This window comes from Epinephelus moara, chromosome 23 (assembly GCF_006386435.1).
Source record: "Epinephelus moara isolate mb chromosome 23, YSFRI_EMoa_1.0, whole genome shotgun sequence".
NCBI lineage: Eukaryota > Metazoa > Chordata > Actinopteri > Perciformes > Serranidae > Epinephelus > Epinephelus moara.
This window is the reverse complement of record NC_065528.1, coordinates 395116-416170: the sequence shown is the minus strand read 5'-3', so window position 1 is coordinate 416170 and position 21055 is coordinate 395116. Positions and strand designations below refer to the sequence as shown.

At 43.1% G+C, this 21055-nt stretch overlaps 1 protein-coding gene across 2 annotated transcripts in view; it reads right to left on the bottom strand.

The window, feature by feature from the left end:
* The window catches only part of tmtc1 (transmembrane O-mannosyltransferase targeting cadherins 1), a 343046-nt gene that overhangs the window by 86908 nt on the left and 235083 nt on the right, over positions 1–21055 (bottom strand). For both annotated transcript variants that reach the window (XM_050036058.1, XM_050036057.1), the window contains exon 8: positions 4083–4204. In XM_050036058.1, the coding sequence (XP_049892015.1) occupies positions 4083–4204 (122 nt within the window). The remainder of the gene's footprint in view (positions 1–4082; positions 4205–21055) is intronic.

Below are 21055 nucleotides of genomic sequence, written 5' to 3'. Positions count from 1 at the left end.
AAAACAACAAAAACTCTCCACACAAGCATGATTAGAGAGGACGTAGCTTAATAAATAACTTAAGTAAAAACAGAACAAGTAAGATAAAGAAGAGAGGAAAAAAGTTGAAAACAAAGTTAAAGTAAGCAGGAGCGACTGGAACAGGCTGCATACACCGTGGCGCATGCGCACTAAATTACATGTACATTTTATCAGTAATTGTAAATACCTCTTTCATACTGTCAAAAAAAATTATACTTTTTTTTTTTTTGCACCTTAACCCCTGCGCCAAAAAGGCTCTTTCACTGTGTTTTGTTATAATTGATTGGAAATAGGAATACAAGGTAGATACGGTAGCTCATTACTTTTATGTAATTGAAATTCATTACACTGAACTATTCAGGATGCAGCAGAAGCAGCTGTTGACAGATACACTGCAATTAGCCATGCGGCAGCTTAAGTGAGCACTGAGTGAGATCAAGTCAGGGGATTGTTCTGAGCCTTACCCCCTGAAGGCATGTGCTTCCATCTAAAGCCCCCTGCTCAGAGAGAAAATTCACTGTGAGAGTGTTTGTGTGAATATGTATGTGAGGACCTCATGGGCCCTCTAAGCCCTCATCAAGGTCACGCACGTCCCTTAGGGATCACATGATTCAAAGAGAATTTTGATAAACTTCATGTAGCATAAAACATCCAAGATTGAGAACTAATGAAAGAGAAGAGCTTTGAGAAATGACAATTTATTTGGAGTACAAGACTTGAGGGGACATGAACAATAAAAGGAAACAGATGCAGAGAATGAGAGAAAGAGGGAGGGATAAAGGAAAGGAGGGAGGTGGGCTGATCGGAATACACCAAAGTTTACAAGCAAGTGATAGAGTGTGACTTAATGAGAGAGAGATGGAAAAGAAAATGCCAACTGAGAGCAGAAAAACAAAAACTGTCTGATTCTGATGAGAGTGGAAAGGCTTTTGGCTTGAGCTTGAGAGTGAAGTGCAAAAGTGATACTACTGTGTAAGTGTGTGTAAGGATTCACAAAAAACAACAAGTACATTTCTAATGTCCTAAGACATTTAGAACATTTAAGCTTCCATGCCATTAGTTGGCATCAACATACTAGGGGTGTAAATCACCAGTTTTATCACGATGCAAAATTATTCTCTGGACAACGATAAGCTATTTTCCAATATTACAAAGTCTGCCATGATACGATTTCGTTTCGATACAATTCAGGGGTCTGTGATCTGTATTAGGCGATATTAAATGCCCATTTAACACAGTCTGTTACAGAAGACGCTGCTACTCGTTTCTTTTTTGCTTTTGGCCATAGAACACATAAACAACACATAAATAATTTGTACAGCAAAGTTAACTTTACATGGAACAAATAAACACAAATAAAACAGCAAATGGGATAATTTAACCTTCAGGGCTTTCTGTCAGAGACCTTGCATCGATGATAAGCGTTCACCATCAAATCAATATATCGATCCAGATCAATGGGTCGTTACACCCCTACAACATACCTGCCCCTTTTTGACATAGGACTGCGTTGGACTCTACTATGCCTGTTTTGTAGTCATGTGGGCTCATGTTCATGGGTATGCTGTGGCTACGTACCTATCACCTGTCTTCTACGCCACTTCAATTTTTATATGGGAAAGTCCATTTTCTGTCGGGGGAAAAAATTCTGTCATGAACCCCTGGTGACTAAAGAGAGAGTATGGCCTCTGGAAACTTTTTAAACCACTGTAGCCGTAACATACCACAGCCTATGTGTGTTTTCATCCAGTATAAATTATATAAAAAAATGTTCCTAAACACGAACGTGGTGTTTTACTCAGGAAAAAAGAGCTTTCTATCCACATAATTCCTAGCCCCCCGATACCTTGTGTGAATTATATACGCAGCTTTTGGCGGTGAACCAGAACTTGCATTTTCCTATGGTAACCAGGGCTGGATTGGCCATAGGGCATACCGGGCAATGTCCGGTGGGCCGTTGGCATATTTTGGGCCGGCACAATCGTAATTTACTTAATGCAGTTATGTAGATATATTTGTTAATGTCCACGCCGGCCTTAAAAGCACAGAAAACGGCCCATTGGTTATTTTTCTACACTGACATTGGGCTGATCCAATGAAATCTTTCAGCCCTTCCTCCTCAGCCCGCCCCCTCACCACTCATTTTCTGAGTTCTCCTGAGTTCAAGTAGCTGGCTGTTGGCCTTGTGCATAGTGGTGGAGTGCATAGCCTACTAACGTACAATGATGGATAAACCACCAAAGTGCAAGGGAGGTGCGGAGAAGCTACGGGAGAAAAGGTGCAAGAATCTCCAGGCAGATGCAGCCAAATGTGCGAAAATATCTGACATGTTTGCTGTAAGATCTGGTGCAGCAGGGCCATCCGCACAGAGTGCAGTACATCCCATCGCACCAAACATAACTGTGGACCTGCAAGAGAGTAGTTCAGGAGAAGAGGTTGCTGCTGGTGGAGATGATTCAGAGGAGGAGGAGGAGGGACAGAAAGATGTGGCCCAGGGACAGATTGAGGAGAACAGAGTAGCCACTGCCGGCTCGTTAAGGAGTAATAACAGCAGAATGAATGAGAGACTCTTTCATGTAGTGAAGGAGATTGTTTGTGTGCGTCCGTGTAAGGGTGTCAGTCCACCTGTCCCGCTTTTCATGCATTTGAGCATTTATCTCACTCTTTTAAGGTGCCATTTTGAGGAAGTCTTTATTTTACATAATGGTATGGTCTTGCTGATTTATGTATCTTATTTGTACTTGCAAACATTTTATTAAAAATTGAAATAATAAATCTTGTAGAGTTTCTTTGGTAAGTGCCTTTACCAAAGTATAGGCATTGTGTACTCCGTGGCCATCTACTACCACCAGGATGTATATGAGAAGTGAATGAGCACATTGATTTTCTAGCCTTGGTACTCTTCTTCCAGGGCACGTAGGGTACAACTGAGATTTATTTTAATTTTGGTAACAGCGTAGTGTGTGCGTATGGCATTTCACCAATCACAGTGGGCCGCCATGGCCAAAAATGCCAGGGCCTGTTTTTTTTCCTAGTCCAGCCCTGATGGTAACGTTATTGAACAGTATGCTAACAGCATGCTAATCCCTTGACAGCATAATGTGATCATACCTCTGTCATTTCTGACAGCCATCTCAAAGCATTAGTTCTCCTTTTTAACCAAGCGTGTTAGTGATTAGCTTGCCTTGCTCCATTAGCATATTGTTAAATCTAACAGAGCCCAAGCTAGCCTACAGTTAACATCTACTCCTAAGAGATGATTTATGATTTCTTATGACTCATAAACAGCCAGTAACACTTGAGGCAAACATTTTACGTAATTCTGTATTACTTTTAGCTCCATGTTAAGTGAATATACAGTTAATGCTCTTCTTGTTAGCCTTAATGACACCGTTTACACAATTTTATCACTGCTGACTTATTAAATCGGAGTTCTAGCAAGCGAAACATGACGCCGTTTTCAGCAGTAGACCTCAGTAATATCAGTAATATAAAGTAGTAGTAAAACAAATAACTTTAGGCATTCATTTTATATGATATGAAAGAATTAAGGCAAATCAGTAACACTCAGAATAGATGACTAAACACTATGCCCAATGTACTCTAATCTAATTTAAGTCTGCCATCTAGTGGACTCTTATGCAAATCCATTGTATACGAAATGCTATTTCATCAGTTTCCCCTACAAAATTGGTGAAATGCTCGCACCCAATGTTTAACATCTTAAGATGTCAGAAATGTACTTGTTAACAGGGCATTTTCATTTCTTTCCAAATGTACGATAAGACGTTATATTTTTTGCATGGTAAGATAAACAAATTTGACTTATTAATACAAACTTCAAAACAGACATTGAGGACCCTTCAACATTTCATAATTACTGACACTGTCAGAATTCTTACTGCAGTTCTTGTGCACCAGAAAGTCTAATAGACAGGCGTGCCCCTACCCCCATACTTCTGCTGCCTTTGCTCGCACCAACAGGGGTATGCGTCTTTAACATATCAATGCAGGTACATGCACATATTCAATTCTCCACACAAACACAAAAAGAGACTCACCTTGGCATGTATAGAACCCTCTCAGCCACAACAAATCCCACCCTAAAAAAAAGATTACTGGCAGGAATGAAGGGAAACACCAGAAACAACATTCCCACCAACACCTCCCTGCTCTCCTGTCTCTGCAGAAAGAGAGAGAAAGAGAAAGACAGAGAGAGGGGTAGGTGAGAGATCAACACAGGGATATGAGCACATTCACATCTGTAGCAAACAATTACATTTTTCAATAAACTAAGACTGCTTTAAATAGCATGGCTGAAAAGCACATTCACTGTGAATGGTAATATGTGCTATTCAGACTCTGCCACCACACACACTTGCACACACTTCTACACACTGATATATGCACATTCAGCAGCCGTGACCAATCTGTCTTATATATGAACAATTATTTGTGCAACAGAGAAGCAATTAAGGCGATCAAATTATCTCATTACAGTTAATTCCTTTTTCTGTGGAGCCCATATCTGAGGCCATTCATATTTCATAAAGCACACAGCCTCTGCCTTCTCTTCCTCCATGGATGTGTTTATTTGAACATCACTGGGTTCAATGGATTGGCTCATTATCAGTAATGAGAGCGAGAGAAGTGTGAAGTGCTGATTAGTGTCGTTCCAATCAGAGGCTTGTTCTGCTGTGGACAGCACTTGTCAACAGCTATTGAAACCATCCCGACTGGAAGGGACCTGATTTTTATGGTGTCTTGATTGAAAAGAAGTTATGTACATCATTCCCTACTGTACATCTGTACAGAAAGTCCACATTCTTAAGAAAAATGATTCAGCCAATTCTTTGAATAAATTGAACAACCAGCTAGATCCATCTCCCCCTGCTATCTGAAGCTGCTATCTCAACTTCACACTAGCCCGTTTTCTTATAGCAGCAGTAAACACTCCAGGGACCACTATGGGGACATGCAAAATGAGGGTCCCTTGACTGACGGGGTTAACCAATCTAGCACTAGTTGTAGGAGCCATTTCTATGTGATTGTATGTAAGCACCAAATTCAGCCAGCAGGGGTCCTCATTGTGTTGGGTGTAACTTCCTAGGGACTTTTTGACAGGTGTCAGGTGTTGCTAGACGGAGGAGCACACAGTTTTTCGACCGCGCCGCTCCGTCATGTTTTCTTGTTTGTTTGCTGAAATAAATATGGACTTTATCTGCACTAAATGGATTCTTGCACGTTATTGAAGATCCTGGAGACGGTGAGAAATAAAGAAAGCATCCAATGAAGACGCGTAACCAGACGCTGTCCATTTCATTAGGCACAAGTTATAGTCGTACGGTAGCAAGCGCGTCGATTAAGTTTTTAGCCTGTCTATGCAGCCCCTCAGTGGCTTTAAGTGTTAGGCTTAGCCGCTACATTCAAGTCGAAAAACTGCTAAATGATGCCGGAAGAGCTTCATTACCAAGCGGCAAGAGATGTCACAGACAACGGAACAGTTTCCAGCTGATGGGAGCCTGGAAAGTGGACATCTGAGGCCGGGCATTGTACCTACCTGAGCCCACCTGTTTGCAGTCAGCTGTCGGTGAGAGGACACCGGGGGACCGGTCAGAGGACATCGACACCTGCTAACGCTGTTAGCCACAGCACCTTTCTTTGTTTGGAGCCGAGCCACGCCAGCCTGAGGACATCGGGAGCTGATCTTCCCACAGCGGCGGTTCGGGAGTCATTCACCGGGATCATCATGGCGCCCAACGTGAGTAGTAGCACTACAAATTTATGAATGGCCATTCATGTTTGTGTGCACACTTGTTCGCTACATACAATCGGGGTGTAAATCCAATGCATTGGTGGTCAAAGGGGGAGGACAATAAAAGTAACTTTGCGCGTGTGGGAAAATCATCATGGATGTGCGTGAAACGGTGGACGAGCCTGCCGAGGCTATTGCGCAATTGGCTGAGCTGAGCATTAATACTGGTGGCGTTGGTACGCAAAAGGACAAAAACGTGTTGTAAAAATGACTAAGGCTTTTGCTGAAAAGTGTGAAAGGTTGCAAGCTACTAGGAAAGCTAAGCTAAACAAAGCAGGTAATTTAAGAGAAAAAATGCATGTGCTTATGCAAAACAATGACAAAGTAAAGGTACAATGTGCTCTTGATGATCTTGTCAATTTGTGTGATGAAGCTAAATGTGTTCATGGTTATTTGGTGGGTATTTTACCTGATGATGAGGAAAAGGAAAAACACAACATATGGTTCAAAGCAAAAATGATATGCAATCATGAATTCATTTCTGGTGTGAAGCAATGGGTATCAGGTGCTGAACAAGCATTGCATGATGATGATGATGGTGATGGTGATGATGATGATGCTAAAGGTGATGATGATGATGATGATGATGATGATGATGGTGTGAAGCCAGAGGAAAGTGTTTCAAATGTGGCTAGCAAACACTCAAGCAGAAAAAGTTCACACAGTGGAAAATCAAGCACTACTTCATCTGCAAGAATTAAAGCAGAGGCTGAAAGAGCTGCGTTGCTTGCTCATGTTACAGCTTTACAGAAGATGCATGCTTTGGAGGAGCAAGAACAACAGCTGAAAAGGAGAAAGGAACAGCTTGAGCTGGAGGCTAAGCTAGCCGCATCCTCTGCTAAGTTAGCAGTGTTACAGGCCTTTGACACTCGCAGTGTTTCCAAAGCACCATCAAATGCAATGAATTCATATCTGGACAAACAAAAGGCAACTGCTGCTAACAGGCTCAACCCAATGGCGAAGGAGTACAGGCTGGTAAAGCAGAGCAAATGGGAGCCAAAGGACTGGTCACTGCCAACAAATGACCCACCAACTGCTATGCTAACACAGGAGGCTAGTCAGCAATACACAGCTGGACTAAAGCAGTGTATGGATTCAAAAATGCAAAACATCTATTCCACAACGCAACTGGATGAATCCATACAACCTTTGGAACCCACACTGTTTAATGCTCAGCCAATGGAGGAAAAGCAATTTGGAAATATCTGTGCCATAATGGAAAGGCAGAATGAAATAACGGCAGCGCTTGCACATCAGCAACGTTTAATGTTATTGCCAGCAAGAGATATTCCAACATTCGATGGGGATCCTCTCCAATACATTTCCTTCAAGAGAGCATTTGAGCAAGGAGTGGAGGAGAAGGTCAGCAGAGGCGACTGCTTGTATTACCTCAAACAGTTCACCAGAGGGCAGCCAGGGGAACTGGTTCGGAGCTGCCAACATATGGCTCCAGAGCATGGCAATGCTCAGGCAAAACAGCTGCTTAAAGAACACTTCGGCAATGAGTACAAGATCGCCACTGCATACATTGAGAAGGTTTATGCTTGGCCTACAATAAAGGCAGAAGATGTAAATGCTTTACAAGCTTTCTCTCTGTTTCTGCGTTTGTGTTGCAATGTCATGGAGAAGCTGCAGTACATGCGAGAATTGGACATTCCAAGTAATATGAGAGCTGTCATGTCTAAGCTGCCATTTAAGCTGAGAGAGCAATGGAGGACTGTTGCACATGACATACTGGAAGCATCGGAACAAAGAGCTCTGTTCAAGGATCTGGTTGCCTTCATTGAAAAGCACGTCCGAATACTATCTGACCCTCTCTTTGGTGACATTCGTGATGTACCATCATGAGAGGAAACAGCTTTGCTACCACCATTACACCAGTGCAATCAGTTGAGAGCTCCAGAGACTCAGAGGTGAATTCACCAGCACATGGCTCTGCAGTGACGTTAACTTGTGTTGCTCTAGAAGTCACTCATTGGATGTATGTCAGCAGTTTGAAAAGAAGAAACACCGAGATAAAATAAGCTTTCTAAAGGAAAAGGAGCTTTGCTTTGGATGTTTATGTGCTGGGCACAGGAGTCGAGACTGCGACAACCGTTTGACCTGTAGGATTTGTGGTCAAAACCATCCCAGTGTGCTTCACATTGACAAAAAGGACAGAGTTAAAGCAAACACAAAGTACTCCAAGGAGCCTGTGGCATGTAACATCACAGCATCTCATAAAACTTGTGGTCATACAGGGGCCGGAGACAATCGCTGTCTTCTTTCCATCCTCCCAGTCCAAGTTAAGTCCATCAAAGGAGACCGTGTAATAAACACCTATGCTTTCTTGGATCCTGGCAGTACGGCTACCTTTTGTTCAGAGCAGCTCATGCAAAGGCTCAATCTTGTTGGTAGACGAACCAATTTTCGCCTTCAAACTATGGGACAGGAAAGGGTTGTCCCAGCACATTCACTATCTGGTTTGGAAATATCTGGTTTGGAGACCAACCTTTTCTATAAACTTCCTGAAGTCCTCACCCAGAGGAAGATGCCTGTAAGCATGGACAACATTGTGACTGAAGAAGACCTGGCAAAGTGGCCCTACCTATCGAAGGTAAAAATTCCCAGCATAAAGGCTAATGTGGATTTGTTGATTGGAAGCAACACTCCCAAGATGTTGGAGCCTTGGCAGGTCATAAATAGCCAAGGGGAAGGCCCATATGCTACAAGAACAGCATTGAGATGGGTCGTTAATGGCCCTTTGCAAGGAAACGGCAGCAGCTTGGAAACTGAGGTCTCTTCAGTAGTTGTCAACAGGATTTCTGTGAGCAGGTTGGAAGAAATGCTGAGTGAGCAGTACAACCATGACTTTAACGAGAGAGCTACAGAGGAAAGGGGACTCTCGAGAGAGGACATTAAGTTTATGGAGATTGCTGAAAGGTCTGCAACACTCAAAGATGGTCACTACAGTTTGAACTTTCCCTTTAAGAAGGATGACGTGTCTCTGCCCAACAACTTCTCTGTCGTCAGACAAAGGCTACTTGGTCTGAGAAGGAGGTTCCTTAACAATGAGCAGTTTTATGAGGAGTATAAAACATATCTCAACGGGATGATCAGTAAGGGCTATGCAGAACAAGTACCTGCTCAGCAGCTTGATATTGGGCATCAGTGGACAAGGTGGCTGGAAGACCTGGAAGGGTTGGCATTATTGAAAGTTGAGAGATGCATCAAGCCCAAAGACTTTGGACAGCCCGTCAAGGCGCAGCTGCATAACTTTTCTGATGCTAGTCAGGATGGATTTGGTGCTGTCACTTACCTCAGGATTGAAAACAGCGAGAGCAGGGTCCATGTTTCTTTCTTGCTTAAGCAAGAGTCACCCCTCTAAAGCTAATAACCATTCCTCGCTTGGAGCTGACTGCTGCCGTTCTGGCTGTTCGTGTTGACCTCATCCTGAAAGCAGAGCTGAAGCTCCAGCTGCAAGAATCAGTCTTCTGGACGGATAGCACTTCTGTGCTCAAGTACATAAAAAACGAGGACAAGCGTTTCCATACGTTTGTGGCTAACAGGATCTCCACTATCAGAGGAGCCACCAGAACTGCACAATGGCGTTATGTGAGCTCCAAGGAAAACCCTGCGGATGTTGCATCCAGGGGAATGAGGGTTGGAGATTTCATCTATGACAACGGCTGGATTGAGGGACCAAAGTTTTTGTGTAAACCTGAAGTGGACTGGCCAGCAAACATGGTGGAGACTGCGATATCAGCAGATGACATGGAGGTCAAGAAGGAAGCCATGGTGAATGTCATTAATGTGCAGGGTTCACCTGATGCCACTGGTCGGCTACTGGCTTACTTCTCAAGTTGGACGAAGCTCAAGGTCTCTGTTGCCTGGTTCCTTAAGCTGAAGGGCATTCTGTTGGAAAGGCGGCGTAGGAAGAGTGAGGCGGATGCTTCCAATGCCAGAAAGTTAAGATCAGACAAGCCAAAGGGACTTGTGCGTTCAGTACATCTACAGACAAAGTCTACTGTCATTGTACATCCTATCACAAAACTTTGCTTGCTACATGAGATTACACATTAACAGGTCATCTCAGGTTTTTGGTACATGAGACTACATTGTGTGGTAAAATGTGTTCATTGTATCATTTTGATTATGGCTCCTTGTTTGTATTTGAAAGAATTGTATATCTGGTATCCATTCCAATTAGGGGCCGGAATGTAGGAGCCATTTCTATGTGATTGTATGTAAGCACCAAATTGAGCCAGCAGGGGTCCTCATTGTGTTGGGTGTAACTTCCTACATAGGTAGGAATTTTTTGACAGGTGTCAGGTGTTGCTAGACGGAGGAGCACACAGTTTTTCGACCGCTCCACTCTGTCACATTTTCTTGTTTGTTTGCTGAAATAAATATGGACTTTATCTGCACTAAATGGATTCTTGCACATTATTGAAGATCCAGTAACGCACCATTTGGTAACGGTAACTGAGTTACTGAATTTAAGTATTAGTTACTGCCAAAAGCTAATGGCATTACTGTAACACGTTACTGCCCAACACTGTCAGTGACTAGTGCAAAAGGGCAGGTGAAAGCCAGGAAAGGCTGGCAAACAGCTGGGAAAGACCAGTTGACAGTGGGAAAGACTGCAGCATGAGTGGGCGGTCAGTCACCCTACCCACTAGCGACCGGGAAGCCCCTGGAAGCACCCTTTGTGACTACGAAGCAACATAAGAGAAAACAGCCCAAGGGCCCTCCGAGAAGTGGGATGGAAGATGGGCCCACTGGGATGGAACAACAAGTAACAACAGGAATGGAAAACAACTATGAGAAAATCCTCCGGAAGTGTACTTGCGGATGGGAGAAGGTGACACCACGTAGGGGTCTACACATCCATCAGGGGAAGATGAAGTGTAGAAGGGAGACAAATCAGCAACCTCGCTCTGCTCAAGCAGGTCAGACGATAAGGACCCAAAGCCAGGATTGTAACCAAAATGCCGCAGGACCTAATGGTGCTGAGTTGTCTGAGGTACTAGAACGAGACCCCATGATGGAAGGGACACCCAGCGAAAAGGAGGACATCAGCCCACCAAAGGTACACCCCGCAAAGCTGATGACGAAGCAGCCAGGCAAGTGTAATAAGATCAAGTGGCCTAAAGCAAATGATCAGGTAGCATGGCAGAACCTTGACGCTGACTTGACCCAGCTGTTGGAGCTGGAGTTGCAAGGAAGTGTCAAGAACAAGCTCAACATCTTTGGGGAGATCATCTATGAGGAGTGCAGACAGAAGTTTTGTGAAGTCAGTAGGAAGGAGCCCACAGAGAGAGAAGGAGATCGAGCAGCTAATTAGAGCCAGGCGTCAGCTCCGCTGGAGCTGGAGGAAAGCTGCACCTGAGGAGAAAGGGGACCTGAAGGAGCTGTGGGATGAACTCAAACAAAGCCTTGGCAGGCTGTGGAGAGTGGAGAGGATCAGAAGGAGGAGGAAGAAAAGAGAGAAGGAAAGAGCCAGCTTCTTCAAAGATCCCTCAAGTATGCCCGACAGTAGCTGGATGAAAAGAGGAGCAAGCTACACCGCTTGGCTCCCCAGGGTATGTTCCATGCCCAGCCCCACCGACCCTGCCATTTGATACCTCCCCACCTGACCTGCAAGAAGTGGAGGAGGTTATCAAGAAGGCAAGATCAGCTTCAGCCCCGGGCCAAATGGGCTTCCCGACAAGCTGTACAAGAACTGTCCCCGGGTAGTGAAAGTATTGTGGAAGTTCATGGGAACAGCTTGGAAGAAGGAGGAAGTCCCAGCAGAGTGGCAGCAAGCCGTCGGTGTGTTCATTCCCAAAGAGCAGAACTCCCGCACTATCAGCCACTTCAGAAGCATTGCCTTGTTGAACGTGGAGGGGAAGATTTTCTTCTCTGTTCTGGCAAGGAGAATGACCAACTTCCTCACGGCAAATGAATACATTGACACAAGCTGCCAGAAGGCTGGAATTCCCTGGCTGCATCGAGCACTCTTCCATGATTTGAGAACAAATCCAGCGCGGAAAAAGAGAGAAGAGCGACCTGCATGTGGTGTGGTTAGATCTCGCAAACACATATGGCTCAGTGTCACACAAGTTGATAGATGTCACTTTGGAATTTTTTCATGTCCCAGATTGTGTTCAGAACATCATCACCAGATACTTCAACAACCTGCACATTGATGATGATATGTGGAATTACCATGGGATGTGCCATCTCCCCCATCCTATTCGTGTTAGCCTTTGAGATAATCCTCAGAGGAGCCAGGCAGGTAGTTGGCGGCATCAAGCTAATATCAGGCGAGAGGCTCCCACTGCTGAGGAGCTACATGGATGATGTGACAAGCATCCTTCAGATGGCACCATGCACAACCAGGCTCCTCAAGCACATGGACGAACTGCTCACATGGGCAAGAATGAAAATCAAGGCTGCAAAATCAGTAGGTCTATCAATAAGGAAAGGTGTGCCACATGTCAGGACCACCTTTGTGGTGGGAGGGGAGCCCATTCCACTGCTGGCCAAAAACCACTGAGAAGTCTGGGGAGGCAGTACTCCGCTGCCTGGCAAAGATAGAGCGCAGCCACCTGCCTGGGAAGCACAAAGTGTGATGCTACCAGCACACACTATACCAACGTGTGATGTGGCCACTAAAGGTCTGTGAAATTCCCATGGCAGAGGTCAGCAGGATGGACAGGGTAGCAAACAGCTACATCCAAAAGTGGTTAGGTTTGCCCCGTTGCTTTTCAGACACAGGTCTCTGCGGCCGGAACATGCTGGAGCTTCCTATGAAACCCATCAGCCTAGGGTACAAGCAAGAGAAGGCACGCCTTGTACTGGAGTTGAAGAACTCAGCCAACCCACTGATAAAGAGTGCAAAAGTCCCTATCCGCACAGGTCGCAAGTGGAGGGCGCAGGCTAAGGTAGACCGTGCCATCTGCAGTCTGTAACATTGGGAGGTGATGGGGTCAGTTCAGGTTGGTCGTGCTGGCCTGAGCTGGGGAGCACCGCAGCAGTTCTGGTCTAAAGCCACCAAGAAACAGCAGAAGACCATCGTGGTAGACAAAGTCACCAGGCTGGAGCATGAGCGTTTGCACGTAAAGGCGATATCCCAGGGGAGCCAAGGAGCCTGGACGCAATGGGACGGGACTGTGAACAGGTGCATCACCTGGGCAGACATCTGGAGGACGGCACAATCAAGGCTGAGCTTGGGTTATGCCTTGAATGTTTGTGCAAGTTGCAATAATACATTTTTGAGGCATGATCGTCCGTGTCGTCTCTTTGTTTGCTTTTACTGAGTGACCTAGCATACCTGTCCCAGAGCCAGCTGCAGCTGTTGCTCACCGGTGTATCCCTCCACGCAGGGCGTAAACACACTATAGTTCCGTGTATCAAACTTCTTCTAAAATGACTAAAAAGGACTCTTGTTTTTCGAATTAATGTTTAAACATGTTATTTTTAAATGCACGTGTAGAAATACCAGCTTCAGGGTTTCTGTAACGTTTATTTGTTCACTTTTACTGAGTAGGCTACTGACCCCCTATAGACTTCAACTGTATTCGCTAAACTAAGCCACAATGCTAACTGCTGAGACCCAGCCACTGGATGTACAGACACAAAAAAGACATCAATCATGTTGTCTCAATATGAAAATGATAGAGAAGGGCATAACTCCCAAATCGTCGGAGTATTCCTTTAAGTTTAGTTGATTCAAAACACACATTAAACATGGCTTAATAGAGACAATTTGAAAAACAAGTACACAAATTGGCTTCACTACAACTCGCAGCATACACAGACAAACACTGTTAACACTGTTAATACAGACATATTTTCCATACAAATACAACCTGCTAACATTATTAGCACAAGCCTATGGCATTTTACATTGTATGAATTAGCCTAGCAACTAGCGATCTTTTCATCTTCTCATATAAAACCAGGGACAACGGCAACATTTAACAAAGGTAACGGCATACAGTTTGGCTCCATAACAACTCACAAGATTCACTGACAAAACAACTGTCCTGTACTAAACACGTTTTTAAACAAATACAACATGCTAACGTTATTAGCGCCAGCCTATGGCATTTTACATTGTATTGATTAGCCTAGCGGGTGGGGATCTTTACCTCTTCTCATATGAAACCTGGATAAATCCTGAAGTATAAATCCCCGAAGGATAAATCAAACACAAGACTTAAAATGCTATTTTAGTGGAGGCCTTACTGTCTTCACAATTTATCATTTCTTATCTGTGAACTAAAAGTAAATACAAGGTCCGTTTCCACTGAGGGAAATGGTGTCAGTATACAGCGACAGACAGGATGTCTGCGTCACTGTGACACGTAGTTACAATTCTGGGGAGGTGCACGTTAGGCTACGGTGTAGGTTACGGCGTAGGCTTCACGTCGATTTGGAGCCTACGCCGTAACCTACACCATAGCCTAACGTGCACCTAACATGTAACCCGATTCGCGTCGATTCAACGCATAACTATAAATTACGTGTTAGTGTGCAGAACTATAAATTATGTGCTAGTGTGATGATCTGAGTGACTGGGAAATTCACATGGCACACTCACCCATTCAGAGGGAATGAAAAGGTTCATAGTAATGCTAATTAATTAATTATGTCATGTTAGTGAAAGTACTTCACTCCTTTTCAGTTAAACTCTGCCGGCTACGTGCAGCTTGACCGTCATTGCGGCTGCATGTGAAGATGAAATGCCAATTTCATTTTATTCATTTTATTGTGACAAAGTTACAAGCATTTGGAAATGGCAGGGGGTCAAAAATGACCCCTTGGGGGTATTAGTGTTAATAAATAGTAATAGACATTTTATCACAAATTTCTCTTGCATCAGATCTTGAATCTGTTTAGACAGACAGCCACAGATCAATGAGGTGAAGCCGTGCTGCGTGTGGCAGGCAGAGCGTGTGCAGAGCGTTGTACAGTCCCATGTCAAAATAATAATTAAAAAAGAAAAGATCTGGGGCGTCGGTGGCTTAGTGGATAGAGCAGGCGCCCCATGTACAAGGCTGTTGCCGCAGCGGTCCGGGTTCGGATCCAGCCTGTGGCCCTTTGCTGCATGTCATCCCCCCCCCTCTCTCTCCCCTTTCACGCTTACCTGTCCTGTACAATAAAGGCAAAATGCCCTAATAAAATATATCTTTGAAAAAAAAAGATCTATGTAAACATTTCCAATATTCATGAGCTGGTTTTATCTAACGAAAGATTCTGCTTCAGTCCATATTTATTGGCGTGTAGTCTTTGGTATTATGTGTAAATATACACATATATATATATATATATATATATATATATATACACACATATATATACTACTATATAAACTATAGTATATAGTATATACTATATGTATATACTATATTACTATATTACTATATTTGCATTTGCTGAGATCATCCAGATCCTTATCATGTCCAATTTAGCAGTGTTAAGTTAGTTAACGAAAACTATGATGAAAAATGTTCATCAACAACCTTTTTTTCCATGCCGAAGACGAGATGTTGCCAAGCTAAATATAGGCCTTGATAATAAAACCTAAAACGAAATGTATGTTTTATTTTTGTTGACAAGACAGGACAAAAATGTCAGTGGTGGACGAGATATTCAAAATAAGGAGAGAACTGAATGATCAATTATTTTATGAAAAATTTGAAAAACGTGACCACAGATTTAAGGATGAAGAGTGGGAGGAAGTTTTATAAGAACAATCCATTCCTCCTCCATATGTACCCATCACAGTCTTTTAGTTTAAATTTATCCATTGCATTTGGGATACACAATATTGGACTTTTTGCCAATATCCAATATTGCAATATGTGACAACTTGTTTGATTAATGACCGATACCGATATCAATATATCCACTTTTTCCCCACCTAATTTTAGTAATCATTAAGTCTCTTTTGTAGTGGAATTAACAACACATTATGTATGCATACTCTTGTTGTGATGGCACACCAGCAGAAGGAGACATGAAATAGAATGATTTTCATTGTATGTAATATTCATTCATTCGTTCAGAAAGCTGAACACTGATGATGTGCTGATATTACCGTGCATCCCTAGATTGCATATATTGGATTAAAATCAGATGAGCAAAGATAAAGCCAGATATACCCTACATGTGGTAGCTGTACCAGGCATCAGCCATACTGCTACATATGTTCTGGCTTTGTCCAAGACTGCTTACTTTCTAGAAATCCATCTTTACCTCTCTGTCAATAGTGCTGGGATCTGTAACCAGCCCATGCCTGTTCATTGCACTTTTTGGCCTCTCCTTGAAAAGCACATTATGTTCAAATCTTTACAAGAGTGTGCTTGCTTTTTTACTCTAACAGCTAGATCCAACCTTCCACCTACTAATATCTACTGGGTACATGACTTGATGAGCTTTGTTCATCTTCAAAAGAAACATATTAGAAGGATCACAAGCAAGAGAAATTTCAGCTGATCTGGGAACCATTTATTTCCTAATTCCCTGATCTCAGTGCTGCTGGCATCATTTCCTTTTCTTCCAATGGCCCTGTAACTTTTTAAACTGATGATAAACATTTTAGAGACTACCCCTCCCCTGCCCTTTTTTTGTTTAATTGTTAACTGTTATTACTATTAGTTATCTATATATTATTTTATAATTCCTTTTTAATCTAGAAATGTATTATTATAAGTAGTATAATAGCATGATCAGTCACCTCTTCTATATGGATGACATCAAGCTGTATGCGAGACATCGACTCACTGATCCACCTCACCAGGATCTACAGCAATGAAATCGGAATATCGTTGGGTCTAGATAAGTGTGGTCGGATGGTGTCAAAGAGAGGGAAGATGATCAGAAACTAGGGGGGTGAACTACAAGAAGGCAGTATTGCAGATGTTCAGGACAGCTACATATACCTTTGGATGCCTCAAGGAAGTCAGCCACAGCCAAATACCTACACAGAATAAGGCAGAGACTGAACAGAAAGAGCAAGGTCCAAGCCATCAACATGTGTACCCTGCTAGTCATCACATACCCTGCTGGTGTAATAAGCTGGCCAAAGGAGGAGATAGAGGCCACTAATATCAAGACAAGGAAGTCTCTCACAATGCATGGAGGGTTTTATCCCAAGGCCAGCACCTTGAGACTGTACACTAAGCAGAATGAGGGAGGTCGAGAACAGGTGAGCCTCAGAGCCACTGTTCAGGACGAAACAACCAAGATCCAGGAATACATCAGGAAGATGGCCCTCAAAGATGAGCTGCTAAGTGAATAGGTCAGGCAACAGAAACCTGAGAATGCAGAGGAGGAGGATGAACCATCATGGAAGGACAAGCCCCTGCATGGCATGTACCACCGACAGATTGAAGAAGTGGCCGACATCAAGAAATCCTACCACTGGCTGGAAAAGGCTGGACTGAAAGACAGCACAGAAGCACTAATCATGGCAGCACAAGAACGGGCGCTTAGTACAAGATCAATAGAAGCAGGGGTCTACCACACCAGAAAGGACCCCTGGTGCAGGCCATGCAAAGACAACAGTGGTGCAACTGGTAATTGGAGCACTCAGGGCTGTGACCCCCAAACTGGGTGAGTGGCTCCAGCCGATCCCTGTTACAACATCTGAAGTCTCTGTCCAGAAGAGTGCAGTTCTAGGAACAGCTAAGATACTGTGCATAACCCTGAAACTCCCAGTTGCCAGTTTTTTATTTGTGACAGATTTGTGTGACCTATGTACGACTGTCATGTCTCTTGTAAGTGTTAAATTAAAAAAAGACTGTAAGTACTACAAAAAATTTTGAATTAGGAAACTGTGAACAGCCATGCTTGCAGTATGAGATTGGAGTGCTGATGGGCTGTAAGCTCCAGTAAATAATCAGCGCCAGGATGGTTCGCTTGCCTGCAAAACACCGGAGCAGTGTCAGACGGTGCGAGTAGTGAGCTGTAATTTAGCAGTAAATGATCAGCCATGTGTGTCTGACTGTGGATGGTGGAGCTGCTGAATGGATTTGTGGAGTTTGTCAGTTGCAGTGGTGGCTGTTAGCAGCTAGCTCTGCTTGTTAGCTGGTAAATGACAGCAGAGTGAGCAGCTCTGGACTTCACATCTGTTGAATCTCCACTCAGAACTCCACTCAGGTCCGGACTGTCTAGAGAAGGTTTTGTGGTTTGATGCTGTTTGACAGGCAGGTAGGAGGCTCAGTTATCTGTGAGTGTAGCTGTGCTGTAAGTAAACTGCCTGAACTCAGATCAGTTTTTTTAATTAGGTCATGAATTTAAACATCCAGACTAACATGTTGCAGGTTAAGAAAGAATGCAGGCAGATTAGTTTATTATTTCCTCAAAGTTTTTGAGATGAGAAATTGAGAAATTTTGAAAATAATGATCAGTAAGTGTGTGCTCGTAGGTCACCCCTTACACCTGTCAAAATCTGCTGGAGAAATGAATGTTTGTAGGTGTGTTGAAATTGTTTGTAGTCCAAAGCCCGGAGGCTACTGACAGAAGTTCAACACGGTGAACTCTGCACAGCAGAGCAAAATCTGTGCGCATTCATGTAGGTGGCAAGTGCTTCATACTGCCATGTTTAATAACTGCTTCCTCTCTGCTGTCTTCCCCTCATCAAAATGACTGGCGGCTGTAAGTTACTGCTTACTGGTGTGAAAGCAGCTTAAGGTGACAGAGTGCATAAAAAAACATTAAAAAAAAGCTTCTTTATCAAAAAAAGTGCTAGGGGAGGATCCCCAAGAACCCTGAGAGATGTCTGGGCTAAACTCCAATATCCTAAAATCCTAGAAATGCCGCTGCGTACATGTACAGGGCTGCTGACTGGCCCACGACCTCCTGACATTTTGTAAAAGTGGCCCCAGGGCAAAGCAAGTTGCATGACCAATTTTGTCCAATTTTAACCATTGAACGACTCTATCTATCAATCCTAGGTAGTAACCTACCTATATATAACACTGTCTATATTTTTTTTACTTTATTCAAATTCAGTTTTTTCACTCTGTTGTCATTAACGCTGTTGTCATTAACACACAGGTCCTAAATACACACACATACATAAACAGGACCTATACATGCACAAAGTGGAGAGATGTCAGAGTGAGGGGCTGCCATGGACAGGCGCCCCGAGCAGTTGGCACCTCGGCAGTGCCCAGGAGGTGAACTGGCACCTCTCCAGCCACCAGTCCACGCTCCATATTTGGTCCGGACGGGGACTTGAATAGGCGACCCTCCGGTTCCCAAGCCAAGTCCCTATGGACTGAGCTACTGCCGCCCAGGAAACAGTTTCATATTTTCAAAATTGGTGGAGGAAGATGTTTTCATATGTAAGTAGTACTTTAATGTGGTTTGTGCATAAAGAGAAGTGCCATGTGAAGTCTAACAACTCTTTACCTTTTTGTGGGTGACATGTTTTATTCATTTCAAATTCAGCTGAACAACGACAGAAAAAATATGTAACGTTACCACATAAACATCTGCATGTGTGGTATTTTGTCCAGTTTATGATGTCTGTTACATTCGTGACTAAACTGAAACTGTAGCTAAAACATGCATCTTGCTAAATGAGGTAAAAGGTAAAATGTAAAAAAAACAAAAAAACAAAAGGCAGAAAAATGCAGTTCAGTCAGGACCACTTTACTCAAAGAAAACTATATTGCCATCGCAGTATTTTAGTTTGTGGTATAGCAGGGAGAGCAGCAGCATAGACCTCCCAGGAACAGAGCAGAGCAGCATCAATGACAAACAGAAATGACATTGATAACGCAGACACAACATGAAAAGGAGGAGCTGGGGTGGAGGAGGGTTGCCTAACCTAGCTTAGCATAAAGACTGGGGGCAGGGGGGAAACGACTAGCCTGGCTTTGTCCACAGATATGGATTCTGAAGGCATTTTCTGAAGTTGCATTTCATACATCCGTCCCTGTGGATAAGTTTGGGTACTTTCAGTTGCAAAATTTTGTGGGTTTGGACCTCAGGCAGTGCAGAACGGAGATTCCTATATGTTCCTCAGATAAGTTAAACTCGAGGAACAATTATAAAACAAATTCTGGGCAAATTAAGTGGTAATACATTCAAAAAAACAAGAGCTGTCCCTCTACGTCTCCATGGAAGCTCTGCTAAATGAAAAGAAAACTATTTTGACATCTCAAAGTGGAAGGGCCCACAAGCATGACAGTCACAACTTCTTTGGTGCAGAGAGAAGGTTACCAGATACGAAAACAGATCCCCAAAATAAACAGCCTGAGGAGAAGAAGCAGCAACACCTGGTAGCATTCAGTGTGACTGAATTATATTTTCTGCCAAGAAAAAAATTCTGCAGCACAGTACAAAAAGACTCCTTACACCAAATCTAATCTGAAATGGAGGATAGAGATCAACAGAGAGGAACTGTGGGAAAAATAAATAAGGAAAGTGCTAAGGGAGGAGAGGAGATATTACAAAAAGCTGGTGCTGATTAAGAGACACAAAACCTCTTTCTACAGACAACATGCCTTTGGAAAACACACTGTATAAATACAGAAATACACACTTTTCACACAGCAAGCTCTGTTTCCACGGTAACAGGAGGTGTATGAGCCTGGCTTTAAAATGTGAAGCAATAAGGAGGGAAGATGTGTATAAAATCTGTGTGTTTTTGCCTCATGCACCTAAACCTTGGTGACTAGATGAGAACATGTTGCATATTTGTGTTTGTCATTGAGTTTTAAGTGTGTCTACAGTCTAGCACAATATTTTGCCCTTTAGTAACCAGTACATTTATTTTAGGTGCCATAAAAAATTCAAAAGAGAGGACGATGTCTTTACATCAGCTTGGTGCTCAAACATAGGGATTTGTGATGTGGACAGAAATTCATATTTTGGTGTTTTCTATGAAACAGGCTACATGCTCAGCTGCAAGTCAAAGCCACATTTGCAATGTCACAAGCACTTTTAAGTGCAAAGGCAGGGATTTTTTTTGTCTAAAAAAAATATACAGCTGCATAACATGTAAATGAAAAATGATGTAAAATAAATAGCAAGGCTGCACATTAAGGTTTTTGCAGACAGCACTGAAACTACAGAGGTTTAAAGGTTTGCAGCACAGGCCACAAAACTATAACTTGACTACAAAACAATCAAGTAGGCCTAAATCTATTGCAGTTTGAGAGTGATTTTAAATATCAATCAATCAATCAATCAATCAATCAATCAATCAATCAATTTTATTTATAAAGCCCAATA